The sequence below is a fragment of the Quercus suber genome, unplaced genomic scaffold (assembly GCF_002906115.3).
Source record: "Quercus suber isolate HL8 unplaced genomic scaffold, Cork oak 2.0 scaffold_33, whole genome shotgun sequence".
Taxonomy (NCBI): domain Eukaryota; kingdom Viridiplantae; phylum Streptophyta; class Magnoliopsida; order Fagales; family Fagaceae; genus Quercus; species Quercus suber.
The window spans coordinates 773,526-786,958 of record NW_027069498.1 but is presented as its reverse complement, the minus strand read 5'-3'; the positions used below and the strand labels follow the sequence as shown (position 1 = coordinate 786,958).

Sequence of the window (13,433 nt, the reverse complement as noted above, 5' to 3'; positions counted from 1 at the left end):
CTTTCTTTGTTTCCCTTCTTTCTTTTCCTTCGCAGGCTTTTTAAAACTGTGGGTCCCTTCATATATACACATATATTTCTTTTCCTGTCGTGAACAGTGGTGACTCTTCGATTTTCCCAGAATGGCAGTTATCCAAAAAACATAACTGCTGCTTCATTAATTTCATTCTTCTTTCGATGGCTGACCCGTCGCCTTCCTTCAGACCGGTATTAATGACTCAGGTATTTAAGAAGAGAGTCTCTTCGAAAATTAAACACCAATACCTCCTTTTCCAAAACATCATGTCCGTCCCTCTTCCTTTACCGTCTTCTCTTCTTCGCGCACCTATACCCCTTTTACTCCGTTCGAACCATCGCACAATGGCGCCGGTGAAAAGTTAGAGTTCTTCCCGCCACAAAGGGAAAGAGAAGGTTCTTGATCCTCCCGCCAGACAAGAAGTGGGCGAGGAAGCCATGTACTCCGAGTCCGATCATTCTGACGAAGAAGACGCGTCGCGCGACCCAGACAATGAGGTCACCCCTTTGATCGATCCTTGGTATAACGCCTATCCACATTTCCCCGAATTTCCTAGCGATTACGTGTCGCCGCCGCCAGGCCGTGTGTGGATCACCATGTGTAAACGGAACCCCAATATCTCTTGGGCTCTAGTGTTTTCTTCTATTTCCGATTTGGTCATCCATCAGGGGGGTGCTCTTCCTGTACCGATTCATTTCGAGTTTGGGTCAGGCACGGCCTTGGGTTGGAAGGAGTGGGTTGACCGAGAACTATCCGATACGGCCTTTATGGGTTTGCTACAGCGGGCCTGCGTTTTGAAGGCCATTGTATTATCCCGGAGTCTTTCCAATTTTCGAGACCTTTATAACCTTCGTCACTTGGTCCGCTGGTGGTGCGCCACCACCCATACATTCCTCTTCTCCTGCGGCGAATTGACCGTGACTCTTGAAGATGTGGCCAACCAACTACTCCTGCCGATCCTAGGTGACACGGATCCTGCCACTATAGAGCTTTCTTCAGAGGAAGAAGCCATTGAGGCTGAGTTGAGGAAGAGGATGGCCGGGAATGCCAAACTATCATACTGGGTTAGTTCTTCCTCTAAGTTTTCTGCCGCCGCTCATCGTGCGGCCTTAGTCGCTTTTTGGCTTTGCAAGTTTGTTTTTGGTTCGCACCCCTATTACGCCGTCAAGCCTTTGTTTTTTTGCTTGGCTATCAAAATAGCCGCTGGAGTGATCCTGCCGCTGGCCCCCATGTTCTTGGGGCATTTGTATGTTCAACTGGACATCCTGCGGAGTGACGAGAGTTAGGCGGGCTCCTGCCACATTGTTACTTCCTCTGTTCACAATACCATCCTGCAGCAATTGTTATTCGAGTGCAGTGCCCAATACTTAGCGAAATGTAGGCCTGTTCGTTTCACGAAGGAGAAGTACCAAGCATGTCCGCAAGTGATCACCGACTTCTGCGGCAGGTTTGAATCTGATTTCCCTTTGGCTTTTCGTTGGTTTGGTCTGAAGCCCCTCGGTCACTTGGTTATTGAGTCTTTTGATAGTGGTGTTGACTTTTCTTGGAGAGCTTATAAAAACTTAGGTAATGGTTATACATGTGTTGATTCTGCCATGGGTCCATTTACTGATATGTTGGGACCACTACCCCTTTGGCTGGTTTTGATGAGATGGGGATCACTTATCTGGCGGCTACCAATGTTGGATGGCTACCATACTTGGCTGATGAGGGCGTCAGATTTGTTCACTACCCTGCCAACCGGGTGAGGAGGCAGTTTGGGTTGGACCAGGACATCCATGATGACCTTTCCTACCTCAGGGAGTGCCCTACTTCAGTTCAGCCTTTCCTGCAGCAAACTGCTTTTGACTTTTGGAGACAGCGCTTTAGCACGGTTATTGTTCCTGGCTCGTCGAGAGAGGGCCTTTGCACTCCTGCCATGCATGGATATTGGCAGGCAGTGATGACCTCATTTGGGCAGGAGTTGGTAGGTAGTCGTGGCTTTTCCCTTATCCCTCCTGAAGGGCTGAGCATGCTTGTCTCTCCCAACCCTCGGTTGCTTCTGCCTTCCAAATCAGTGTTAGCTTATGCCAGAAAACAGAGCCGTTCTGCCCTCTTTGAGTGGGACGATAGGCAAAAAGGGTGTTGTTGGCTCACGGGTGATTTTTCCCCTGGTTGGGAGAAGAAAGTTAAAGTAACCAATATTCCTGCGGCAACCAAGAAGACTCCTGCCAAGCACAAATCCGCAATCAAGCCCAAGTCTGCTGCGCAGCCAGCCACAGGTGCTCCCCTTTCTAGCAGGACACAGGGCAGCAAGAGGAAAACAACTCCCTATCCTATGTCTGCCACCGAGCGAAGAGTATGTTTTGTTAGGAAAATTTTTCATTATCTCCTGCGTTTTGGCTTTAACTGCTTAACCCATGTCGTGACTACTGTTTTCTTTGCAGTCTAAGTATAAGGAGGATGCGTCAGCCGCTCATCCTATCGAGCTTGAAGAGCCTATCTTTGAGGTAATTTCCATTATCTTCCTCCCTCTCTTTTTTTTTCTTTTGCACATATTTCACCTGCCACGTGTTCTTCATTTGTCTTGATCAGCCGTAGGTCCTTTTATTCCTTTCCACGTGTATATATATGCATTTCCCCTTTCTTTTGTCTTCCAGGGTCAGCCCAAGCCCCTTTCCATCTATCATCCCACGGCCGAGGAGATGTCTGCTTCCATGGGCACACTCGTGGCATGTTCTTTTGATAGGGCTGGTGAAGCTTTTCAGACGCCCACCACTCCTGCTGCTGTGCATGGGATTCCTGCGGAGTTTCCTAGCCCTCCCACCGGATCGGTACCTAGAGAAGAGGGTACTCACACTGAAGGGGTTTGAGAATCCACTCCATCTCTGGCCGAGATGCCCATTTAGTAAAATATTCCGTAGCCACCAATATCCATATATATCCTCGTGACGGTGGGTTAACCAGTTCTACCAAATCAAGCCCCCAAGTGTGGAAGGGCCATGGGGTTACCATGCTGTGCAAATTCTGCAGATGGGTGTGAATTAAGTTGGCTTGCACTTGGCAACTGTGGCACTTCTTTACAAATTCTGTCGTATCCTTCTTCATGGCAGGCCAGTAGTAGCCCATTTGCAGCAGGCACCTGTAAAGTCTTTTCTTCCCCTGGTGTTCCTCGCATTCTCCTGAGTGCACTTCTTTCACCATTTTTTTTGCTTCTTCAGGACCCAGGCACCTTAAGGGGTCCCCATCATACCCCTTTTTAAAGAGGACCATATTGTGCATGAAGTAGCGTGTTGCCAACCTCTTGAGTTTATATTTCTCTCTATGCTTCTGCGGCAGGATGCCTTCTGTCAGGAACTGGATAAATGGGCTTCTCCAGTCTCCGCAAGTGGACACAACATAACTTTCTTCTCTGTCTGCCGCAAGTTGGCAAGCCCCACACTGAGTTTGGGCTTGATCCGCATCTTTGCCCATGTTTGGCCAATAAAAGCCTACCCTTTGGAGTCTGCGGTAAAGGCTGGCCTCTCCGCAGGATCCGCAAGTCTTGTCGTGTACTTCTTTCAACTTTCTCTAGGCCTCCTCTGGTCTCACACATCTGGCCAAGACCCTACCCGGCATCCTGCGGTACAATTCCCCCTTCACTAGTGCGTAGTCTTTTAGCACCTTTAGTCTTGCGGCATCATCCTCATTCATCAAGGCTTTCTTTATGGGAATCCACCAGTCTTCATCGCACCGTTCCTCTTGGAATTTCTCCCTCAACGTATCAATTATCGATTCTCTCCTTTTGCTGACCTCTACCCTAATACCATCTCCTTCGAACATTATCTGAGAGCCTAGCGCGGCTAACGCGTTCGCAAATTGATTTTCATTCCTGGGAGCATGCTTTATTTCAAAAGTTGAGAATTTTTCCTCCATTTTCTGGGCCATTGCTCTGTACGGGGCTAGGCTAGGCTCTTTCAAGGAGAAGCTCTCGTTGGCCTGGCAGACCACCAAATTCGAATCGCCTAATACCTTCAATTGTTTGACTCCCATTTCGAGAGCCGTGGCCAGCCCGGTTAGATAGGCTTCGTATTCTGCAGTGTTGTTTGAACAGGGGAATTCCAGTTTGAACGGTAGTGCCACTGCTTTTTCTTCTTCATGGTACAAAACTACCCCCACCCCTCCAGATTGGGCTGTAGAAGACCCATCGAATTTCATTACCCATTGCTCTCTGACTTCGTCTGCCATGGCTACGTCCCTCGGAACCTCATCATCCAGTGGGAAGTCTTCCTCGCCTAGAAATTATGCCAATAAGTCCGCTATGGCCTGGCTTTTTACTACCCTGGGTGTCCCCATTCTTAAATCATATTGCGACAATTGTAGCAACCATTGGGATATCCTGCCAGAGAGGATCGGTTGCTGCAGCAAAGCTTTGATGGCATGGGATTTGGTCATTAGCCATACTTCGTAGGCCAAGAAATAATGGCGCAACCTCTGTGAAGCATATACAATGGCTAAGCATGCCCTCTCTGCCCTTGGGTAACGAGTTTCTGCATCTTTCAAGGCGCGGCTGATATAGTATACTGGCTACTCAGTGCCATCTTCGTCCTCTTGGGCGATCAACACACCAATGGCATGCGAATTGTTAGCCAAGTAGAGCAACAGTGGCTTCTTGTGAATTAGGGCTTGCACTGTGGGGAGGTTCATTATGATCTGCTGTAGCCTTTTGAAGGCTGCCTGCTGCAATTCCCCCCACTCGAAATCCTGCCCTTTTCTAAGCAGCTTGGTGAAAGCAGAGGTGATTGATGCCAACCTGGGGATAAATCTTCAGATGTACGAGACTTTCCCCAAGAAGCTCTTTAATTCCTTTACCGTACTTGGAGGTTTCATGGTCACAATGGCCGTAGCTTTGGTTAGGTCCACATCTATTCTCCTGCTATGAACTAAGAAGCTTAGGAACTTCCCAGAGGACACTCCGAATGCGCATTTGAAAGGGTTCATTCTCAGTTTGAAGGCTCTACACCTCTCGAATACTCTCCTCAACACTTGGAAGTGTTCTTCTCTTTTCCTTGACTTTACTACTATGTCGTCTATGTAATCCTCCAGCTCACGATGCATCATGTAGTGAAATATGGCCGTCATTGCTCTCTGATAAGTGGCACCTGCATTTTTCAACCCGAAGGGCATTACAGTGTAATAAAAATTGCCAATGGGTGTTCTGAAAGTGGTTTTCTCTGCATCTTTTGGCACCATCCTAATTTGGTTATACCCAATGAAACCATCCATAAACGAAAACATGGCACTGCCTGCCGCAGAATCTATCAGTAAGTCCATGTTTGGCAAAGGAAACTCATCCTTTGGACAAGCCTTGTTGAGATTTCTGAAATCTACACAACACATTATCTGGCCATTCTTCTTCTTCACGAGCACGTTGTTGGACAGCCATCGGGGGTGTTGGATAAGTTTGATGAATCCTGCGGTAAGCAATTTCTGCACTTCTTGGATTATTTGCCCTTCTATTTCCATGTGGAATGTCCTGGCAGGCTGGGCTATTGGCCTGGCCTCTAGGTTTACATTCAACGTGTGTGCAACTAGCCCAGGGTCTAACCCCGGCATTTCATTGTATTCCCATGCGAAGGCGTCCTTGAATTCTTTCAAGAGCAACATTAGCTCTGTTTTTTCCTTCTTTGTCAGGCTTGCACTAATTAAGATAGGTCTTGGTCTCTGTGAAACAGATCCCAAGTCAACCTCTTCCATTTCTTCTTCTGCCGCAACCTGTGCTTCTTTTTCTGTCGCAACTTTCTCATTCTCTTTTTCACTACTTTCTTCTTCTGACTTTTCTTGAACCATGCAACACCCCAAGTCCTCGTGCTGCTGTTCATGGGTGGGGCCCTTTTGCATTTCACTCGTGGGCCCCGCGCCCTTTCATAACTTATACACAATCCTGCCGTTAGGACCTCGGATCCTGACGCAGTGAGGTGTATCCTCTGAGTCCGTGGTTGGCGCTTCCTTCCTCTTCCTTTTTCTGGCTAGTAACTCCTTTAGGTCAGGCTCTGGATCATCCTGGATGTCTCTCCATTTAGGCACAAAGGTACCTTGTGGCCTTGACACTGAATTTTCCTCGGATGGCGCCCATTGATCGTAGAAAATGGTTTTTACTAAGTGAGCTTCTGCTTGCTTAAATGGTGAGTGATTCGCTGCTATGCATACCATCCTGCCGTTCATCCGTCCTTTCACACATTGGTGGTAGGTGGATGGAACTAATCTGTGTTTATGTAACCATGGTCGTCCCAAGAGCACGTGGTATGATACTTCCATTTTTACCACATGGAACCGAGCTAGAGAAGCTATGGGTCCCACTTTTAACCACAACTGGATATGGCCTGCGGTGTACTCTCCTCTTCCACCGAATCTTGTCACTTCCATTGGACACCCTTGGATCTTTCTATCTGAAATCCCCGTAACTTGCAGAATGCTCAACGGGATGAGGTTTACGGAAGCGCCCGTGTCTATTAAGGCTCTCTTTATGGGGATATGATTTATGGATGCCGCAAGATAGAGAGGTCTCCTGTGGTCTAGATACCCCACTTCCATATCTTCATCACTGAAGGTGATTTCGGTTGACTCCTGCAAAAGAGCCCTGTTATCTTGGACTTCTGCTGATAAACATTCCACCCCTGCCCCGGAGGCAATGCTTACTAGAGCCTCGATAGCTACTTTTCTTTCTTTTGTTGTGAGGCCTAGCTGATCAAATAAGTTTTTGAATTTGGAGCTCTGCTGTAAAGTAGTAATCGCTACGGCAGGCAGGGCCGGATTCTCTCCTTCGTCATCCCCTGGATCCGCACAGATCACTACTGCTGCTAAACCTTTCCCTTTGTGATTCGGGAGTGGGTTTCTTTGGACCTCCTGCTAGGACAGTTCTAAAGTTCCTTCCTTTATCCTGCGGTGCACTAGTTTGCGGAGTGACTAACATTCTGCGGTGGCATGTTGGACATAGTTATGTAAACGACAAAAACGCAGGTCCCTCCTTTCTTCCTCGGTGGGCTCCCTAGCAACCTGGTTAGGTTTGAAAACACCATCCGCTATCCATTTGTCTAGCAGTACGTCTAGCTCCTTCGCGGTGCATGGTATTGGCGGGGGAGTATCGTATTCTTTCCCGTCGGTCTTCCTCCTTCGCTCACTGGTGGATATCGCGATGGCCTGCGGGGCACTTCTTTTGTTCGTGCTTGGCTTTAAGGACTGGGCAGTTTTTCTTGCCTTTTGTAACAGCTGCGCGAACTGGGAGATTTCAAGGTTTTCTAGGACTGCCCTGTATTCCCTAATCATATTCGTCATGCACATCTCCACCAGCGTCTTTTCCTCACAATGGTCATAGCAGTCGAGTGCTATGTCCCTAAATCTCTTGATGTACTCCATCAAGTCTTCACCATTCCTTTGTTTAGTCGCTTGCATTGTTGCAAGTGTCACCGTTTCTTCTCCGTGAAAGTACTTGGTACAAAATACATCCACCATATCATCCCATGTTGGGATCGATCCTGGCTTTAAGCCAATGTACCAGGTATAAGCCCGGTCACACAATGACTTAAAAAATTCTCGAAGACACAAGTCCTCGTCTGCGGCATAAGGGCCAAGCGTATCAATGAACTTGCTTACGTGCTCAACAGCACTTCCCTTCTTGCCGTCATATTGTGTGAATACTTGTGGTTCATACCTCTCGGGGTATGGTTTACTGAGCACCCTTAGCGGGTATGGGGGTCTACGTGTGTAGAATCTCTCCTTTGGCCCTCTGGCTCTCCCTTGCTCCAGGAGAGTTGCTACTTCTGCCATAGTAATAAAATGTTGATCCGAATTCTGTGGGACACCACCTACTAGTGTCTCTTCTGCCCCATGTTCTGGATCATGCTGGTTTCTTTTTTCTTTTATTCTATCCGTCTTTAGTTGACGAATTTCTTCCATCATTTGCTGTTGTGAGTGCTGTAAGGCCTGCAATACTTCAATGAAGGTGTTGGCATTGTCTGTGGGGATCCTCGGAGGAGGTTGGGGTCCAGCCCCTATCTCGTTAGCACCTTCTGCCTGATTAGGCTGTAGTTGGTAGGGCGTTGTAGGCCTAGACTCTGCTTGTGAAGGTACAGCACTCATGTTGCACGTAGTTCTGGACTTTGGAGGCATTTGTTTGTGAGGGCTCTTATCCCTGAACTATTTCTCAACTCCCCAGTGGAGTCGCCAATTCAATGTGGGGGCCTTTTTTGCTATGTTGGGCTGGGCTGCCCCTTTGTGAATGTAGGCCCAAGTGTTCTGGGTTGTAGGAGTCGAGACCGGGCCAACTGGAACTCAACTTGGCCGGTTTGTGTGCGACCTATGCCTCGTCTGCCAGGAGAGTGCTTATCGCAGACTGAGCTATTCCAGAGAAAAGCTTACGACAGGCAGAGCTGTTTCAGAGAAAAAAAAGCTTGCGGCAGGCAGATACAATTGATAAAACAAAATCACGTATTCTGGAATGACCAAATAGTTCTTTTAATGAGAAATGACCGAACTACAATAACATTAACAATCTTTGACAAATAAATAGTAAGGGTAAATGGTAATAAAGATTTAATCGACAGCTTATGTAAATAAATTCAGTTCGGTCCGCAAGAGTAAGGCCAAAGAGGAAGAACGCCTCTTCTCAACGCAATTAACCTCCGAGGAAAGAAAACGGGATTCTTACCGCGAAAGTTAATGGGTTTGAGGGAGACGGACCCGAATGGACAATTCCCAAAATAATTATAGAAGAGATTAGGGATTCGAAAGGGAGAGAAGGGAAGGGGCCTATCGGTGCATGCCACTATCACTTGCTCTTTTTTTCTCTCTTTATTTCTTTTTTTTCTAGTCTTTTCTTAGTAATTTCCACAATGGTCATTTTTTAGTGTTATGCTCCTCTGTTCTTCTAAGTAAGTTACAGAGTATTTTTTTTAAGTTGTGTTGTATTACTCTTGTACTTGTTATATTTTTTTTTTTGTACGCGGCAGAGGCCTCCTTCTTATAGTGCCTGCCTTGACCGAACTTTTACTATTCTACCCCTTAACCATCTTTGTCTGGTCTGGGCGCACTCGCAGACCCTCACTGCTCTGTCTGCGAGTCCCTCTGTCGCAGACATAGACAACGTTTTGTCTATTAGTCCGCCGCGGCACCTTGTCCTGCCGCGGTAATGTTTCTCTCTCTCTATCCCTCATGGCATGCACCTATTGGTTCCCACTTAGCCTTGCCTCTTTTAGGTGGTATGCCATCCCAGCAGGACGTATCCCCCAAAAGAGCTTGAGTAGGAACCTCAACACAGGTCACCCCCCTTCTTCCCACCTCCAAACCATGCCCTCTTACCTCTGACCCATGACCCCACCATGTCCTGTATTGGCTGGATACAGGCTGGTGGTGCCTGGGCCTTGCGCGTGGTTTATGTCTGAAGTCTGCCTACTGTTCATGCATCTACTGCGTATTGGACATTTTGCTTGCATTGCCCGTCGTTCGTTCTTGGCTTTTCCCAAGCTGTTACTCTGATTTCCCACCCCATAGGGTCTGGACTTTACCGAGTACTGTGATGGTAATTAAAGATGAGTGCAGCGGGAAATAAGTTTTAAACGGATCTACTTCATTCGATATTGATAACACGTACTAAGTAAATTTCAGAATTTGAGAACAAGAGATCGTACCTTGAAGCGGTGAATTTCAAAAACGAAGATTGAAGCACTTGGGACTACTTTTAATCTTCACTCCAATTCCACTAATGCCCAAGATGTGTGGTCTCTCATTTGATAACAAAGGGATGACTAGTGAGTGACAAAAACTCTTATACACACCACTTCACAATGGTGTTTCTTACCTATGAAATTCTGAACGTTTTTCCCTTTGTATCTAACCAATTTATCTAATTGGGTTGCCTTTTAGGCCTTCCCAATTGGGCTTAAGTGTGTGGCTTGGAGTGGGACCAAAAGGGACCAATAAGACACTAGCTCCAATGGGCCTTGGGCTTTTCTGTCAACTCTTGACAAGTTCAAAGTTACCATTAATTATATTTAATACCACTATATAAATATAGTTGCACTCTAGGTCTTATCTATAAATTATATCCCAAGACTTTATTATACATGCAACCCCTTCATAAAATATTCGTAGTAATACAAAGTCATTAATGTAGACTACCACTTTGTAAATTACTACATCTTAATCCTTGAGTACCCAGTTTAATCCTTTAATGTTATTCATTATATATTTATGAAATCCAATTCCACAAATATATACTTTAGTCTTACTAAAGTGGTTAGGCCTAACTCTCTGAATAAAAAACTCATTAAACTTATCTCAAGGGAATACTTTATATCTCCGTTAAGAGACTATGAATTCCATCTTGAGAATATATGTTCCATTAACACTAAATGTGGTTGCCCAATATACTGAGGTTTTGACCGTTACTTTAGATCTCACTTTTGATATATCAAAGCAACCTACACCTTATGATCAGGTCCATTATTCTCTCAGGATTAAGAGTTCATGCAAATGTAAGTTATGAGATTTATTATTCATTTGACAGTCTTTAGGAGAATAATAAATCTCACAGTGGTCCAGTTCAATATGTCTTAACTCTTAAAACATATTAACACATTAATTAGAAGTCTCCACTTCCATGATCAAGACAAATCATCGTAGTTGATATGTTATAGTCTTCGTAGATGAAATGCCCAATTTCATCACCGACTACGAACTATAATTCTGAGTTTACAAAGAACTTGTGATTTATATTTTCTGTGACTCTTCACATAAATCACATACTATGCATCTCATGGACTATGTGATAATGTCCGAATATTCATGTTACCATTATTTCAGATAATAATAAAACAAATTTATTAAACATAATATTAAGTCATACATAGCATCATATAATAGAATTTAAGGGCACTAATCCTAACAATCTCCTACTTGCCCTAAAGACTATTGTGCACTAATCTAACTCCCATTCTCTCCAAGTGTGACTCGAAAGTCCTTTGAGGCAAAGCTTTAGTAAATGGATCTGCTAGATTATTTGCACTTTCAATCTTTGCTACCACCACATCTCCACGAGCAACAATATCTAGAATGATATGGTACTTCCTCTCAATGTGCTTTCGTTTCTTGTGATTCCTTGGATCTTTAGATTATGCAACTGCTCCACTATTGTCACAAAACAATGTGATTGGAACTTGCTCCATTCTTATTACACCAAGGTTAGAAAGGAACTTCTTGAGCCATACAGCTTCCTTTGCTGCTTCACAAGCAGCAACATATTCTGCCTCCATGGTGGAGTCTACAATACAAGATTGCTTAATACTCTGCCAACTAATGGCTCTACCTCCCAAGGTGAAAACACATCCTGAAGTGGATTTTTTGAAATCTAGATCAGATTGAAAATCTGAATTTGTATAGCCAATAGGTATCAAATCCTCACTTCGGTAAACAAGCATATAATCTCTCGTTCTCCGTAGATACTTGAGAATATGCTTTACAGCTTGCCAATGTTTTGGTCTTGGATTTGATTGATATCGACTGACCATGCCAACTGAATAACAGATATCTGGTCTAATACAAAGCATGGCATACATGAGACTTCCCACTGCAGAAGCATAAGGAACTTGTCTCATCATATTTTCTTCCTCTTGAGTCTTAGGCCTTTGGTCATCAGACAGAAGAACTCCATGTCTGAAAGGAAGCAATCCTTTCTTGGAGTTTTGCATGCTAAACCGTTCTAGAACCTTATCTATATATCCAGCTTGTGATAAGCCTAACATTTTATTCTTGCGATCTCGTCAAAGCTTGATCCCTAGAATAAAGTTAGCCTCACCCAAGTCCTTCATATCAATTGGCTTGACAACCAAACCTTTACCGATGACATTACCCCTACATCATTTCCAATAAGTAGAATATCATCAACATAAAGCACTAGGAATATTACTACTTTATCTTGATGTCTTTTGTACACACATGGTTCATCAAGATTTTGTTCAAAACCAAATGTCTTGATTGCTTGATCAAATCTGATGTTCCATGACCTAGATGCTTGCTTAAGTCCATAAATGGATCTTTGCAACTTGCATACCATATGCTCTTGGTTCTTTGCTATGAAACCTTCCGGTTGCATCATATAGATTTCCTCTTCAAGATTGCCATTAAGAAATGCAATCTTGACATCCATTTGCCAAATCTCATAATCATAATGAGCAGCAATGGATAAGAGAATTCTGATAGATTTAAGCATTGCTACTGGAGAAAAGGTTTCATCATAATCAATACCTTCTTTTTGTGTATACCCTTTCGCCACTAGCCTTGCTTTAAAGGTTTCAACTTTTCCATCTATCCCTTTCTTCCTCTTGTAAACCCATTTGCAACTAACATGTTTAATGTCGTTAGGTGCCTCTACAAGATTCCAAACTTGATTGGAATACATGAAATCTAATTCAGATTTCATAGCTTGGACCCAATGATGTGCATCTATATCATTCATTACTTCATCATATGTGTAGGGATCCGATTCAACCTCTTCAGAGATAGCTTCATAAGTTTCTCCCAAACCTATGAATCTTATAGGAGGCCGAACAATTCTCCCACTACGACGAGGCACCTGAGTACTAGACATGTCATGAGTAGTATCTTGTGGTGTATCTAATACAACCACATCATCCCTAGTTTCATCTATTGGTTGTTCATTTACAGGTTCATTCATTTCAGCCAACAACTCTACTTCTAGGAGTAAAATTATTCATATAGTCATTTTCCAAGAATTTAGCATTTGTACTAACAAAAACTTTGTTATCTTTACGACTATAGAATAAATAACCCCTAGTTTCTTTTGGATAACCTACAAGCAAACACACTTCAGATTTTGATTCCAATTTATTAGGCTTCCCTTTTAACACGTGTGCAGGACAACCCCAAATGTGGAGATATTTCATACTAGGCTTACGCCCACTCCACAATTCCATGGGTGTTTTGGGAACAGATTTTGATGGAACTAAATTCAAAAGTTGTATTGCTGTATTTAAGGCATAACCCCAAAAAGAAATCGGTAAAGTTGAGTAACTCATCATGGACCTAACCATTTCTAAAAGAGTCATATTCCTTCTTTCTGCTACACCATTCTGTTGAGGAGTTCCAGGTGCAACCAATTGGGATACAATCCCATTTTGAGTTAAGTAATCCTTGAAAACCCCAAGAAGGTATTCACCACCACGGTCAGATCGAATGGTTTTTATGCGTTTACCCAATTGATTCTCTACTTCAGCCCTAAACTCTTTAAACTTTTCAAAGGCTTCGGACTTCCGTCTCATTAGGTACACATAACCATACCTTGAGTAATCATCAGTAAAAGTGATGAAATACTCATAACCTCCTTTTGCTTGGATTGACATAGGACCACATACATCAGAATGCACTAGCTCTAGCAAATCTTGAGC

At 44.3% G+C, this 13,433-nt stretch overlaps 2 protein-coding genes across 2 annotated transcripts; both read right to left on the bottom strand.

The window, feature by feature from the left end:
* Positions 1–3,564: 3,564 nt before the first annotated feature.
* LOC112026316 (uncharacterized) lies at positions 3,565–4,221 on the bottom strand. The gene has a single exon (XM_024058997.1). It carries the CDS (start codon positions 4,219–4,221, stop codon positions 3,565–3,567), a length of 657 nt encoding a protein of 218 aa, XP_023914765.1.
* A 1,677-nt stretch (positions 4,222–5,898) lies between these two features.
* On the bottom strand, positions 5,899–8,142 carry LOC112026305 (uncharacterized). The gene is made up of 2 exons (XM_024058987.2): positions 6,945–8,142; positions 5,899–6,806 (listed from the first exon to the last, which is right to left on the bottom strand). Exons 1-2 carry the CDS (start codon positions 8,140–8,142, stop codon positions 5,899–5,901), a joined length of 2,106 nt encoding a protein of 701 aa, XP_023914755.2.
* Between the last annotated feature and the right edge of the window lie 5,291 nt (positions 8,143–13,433).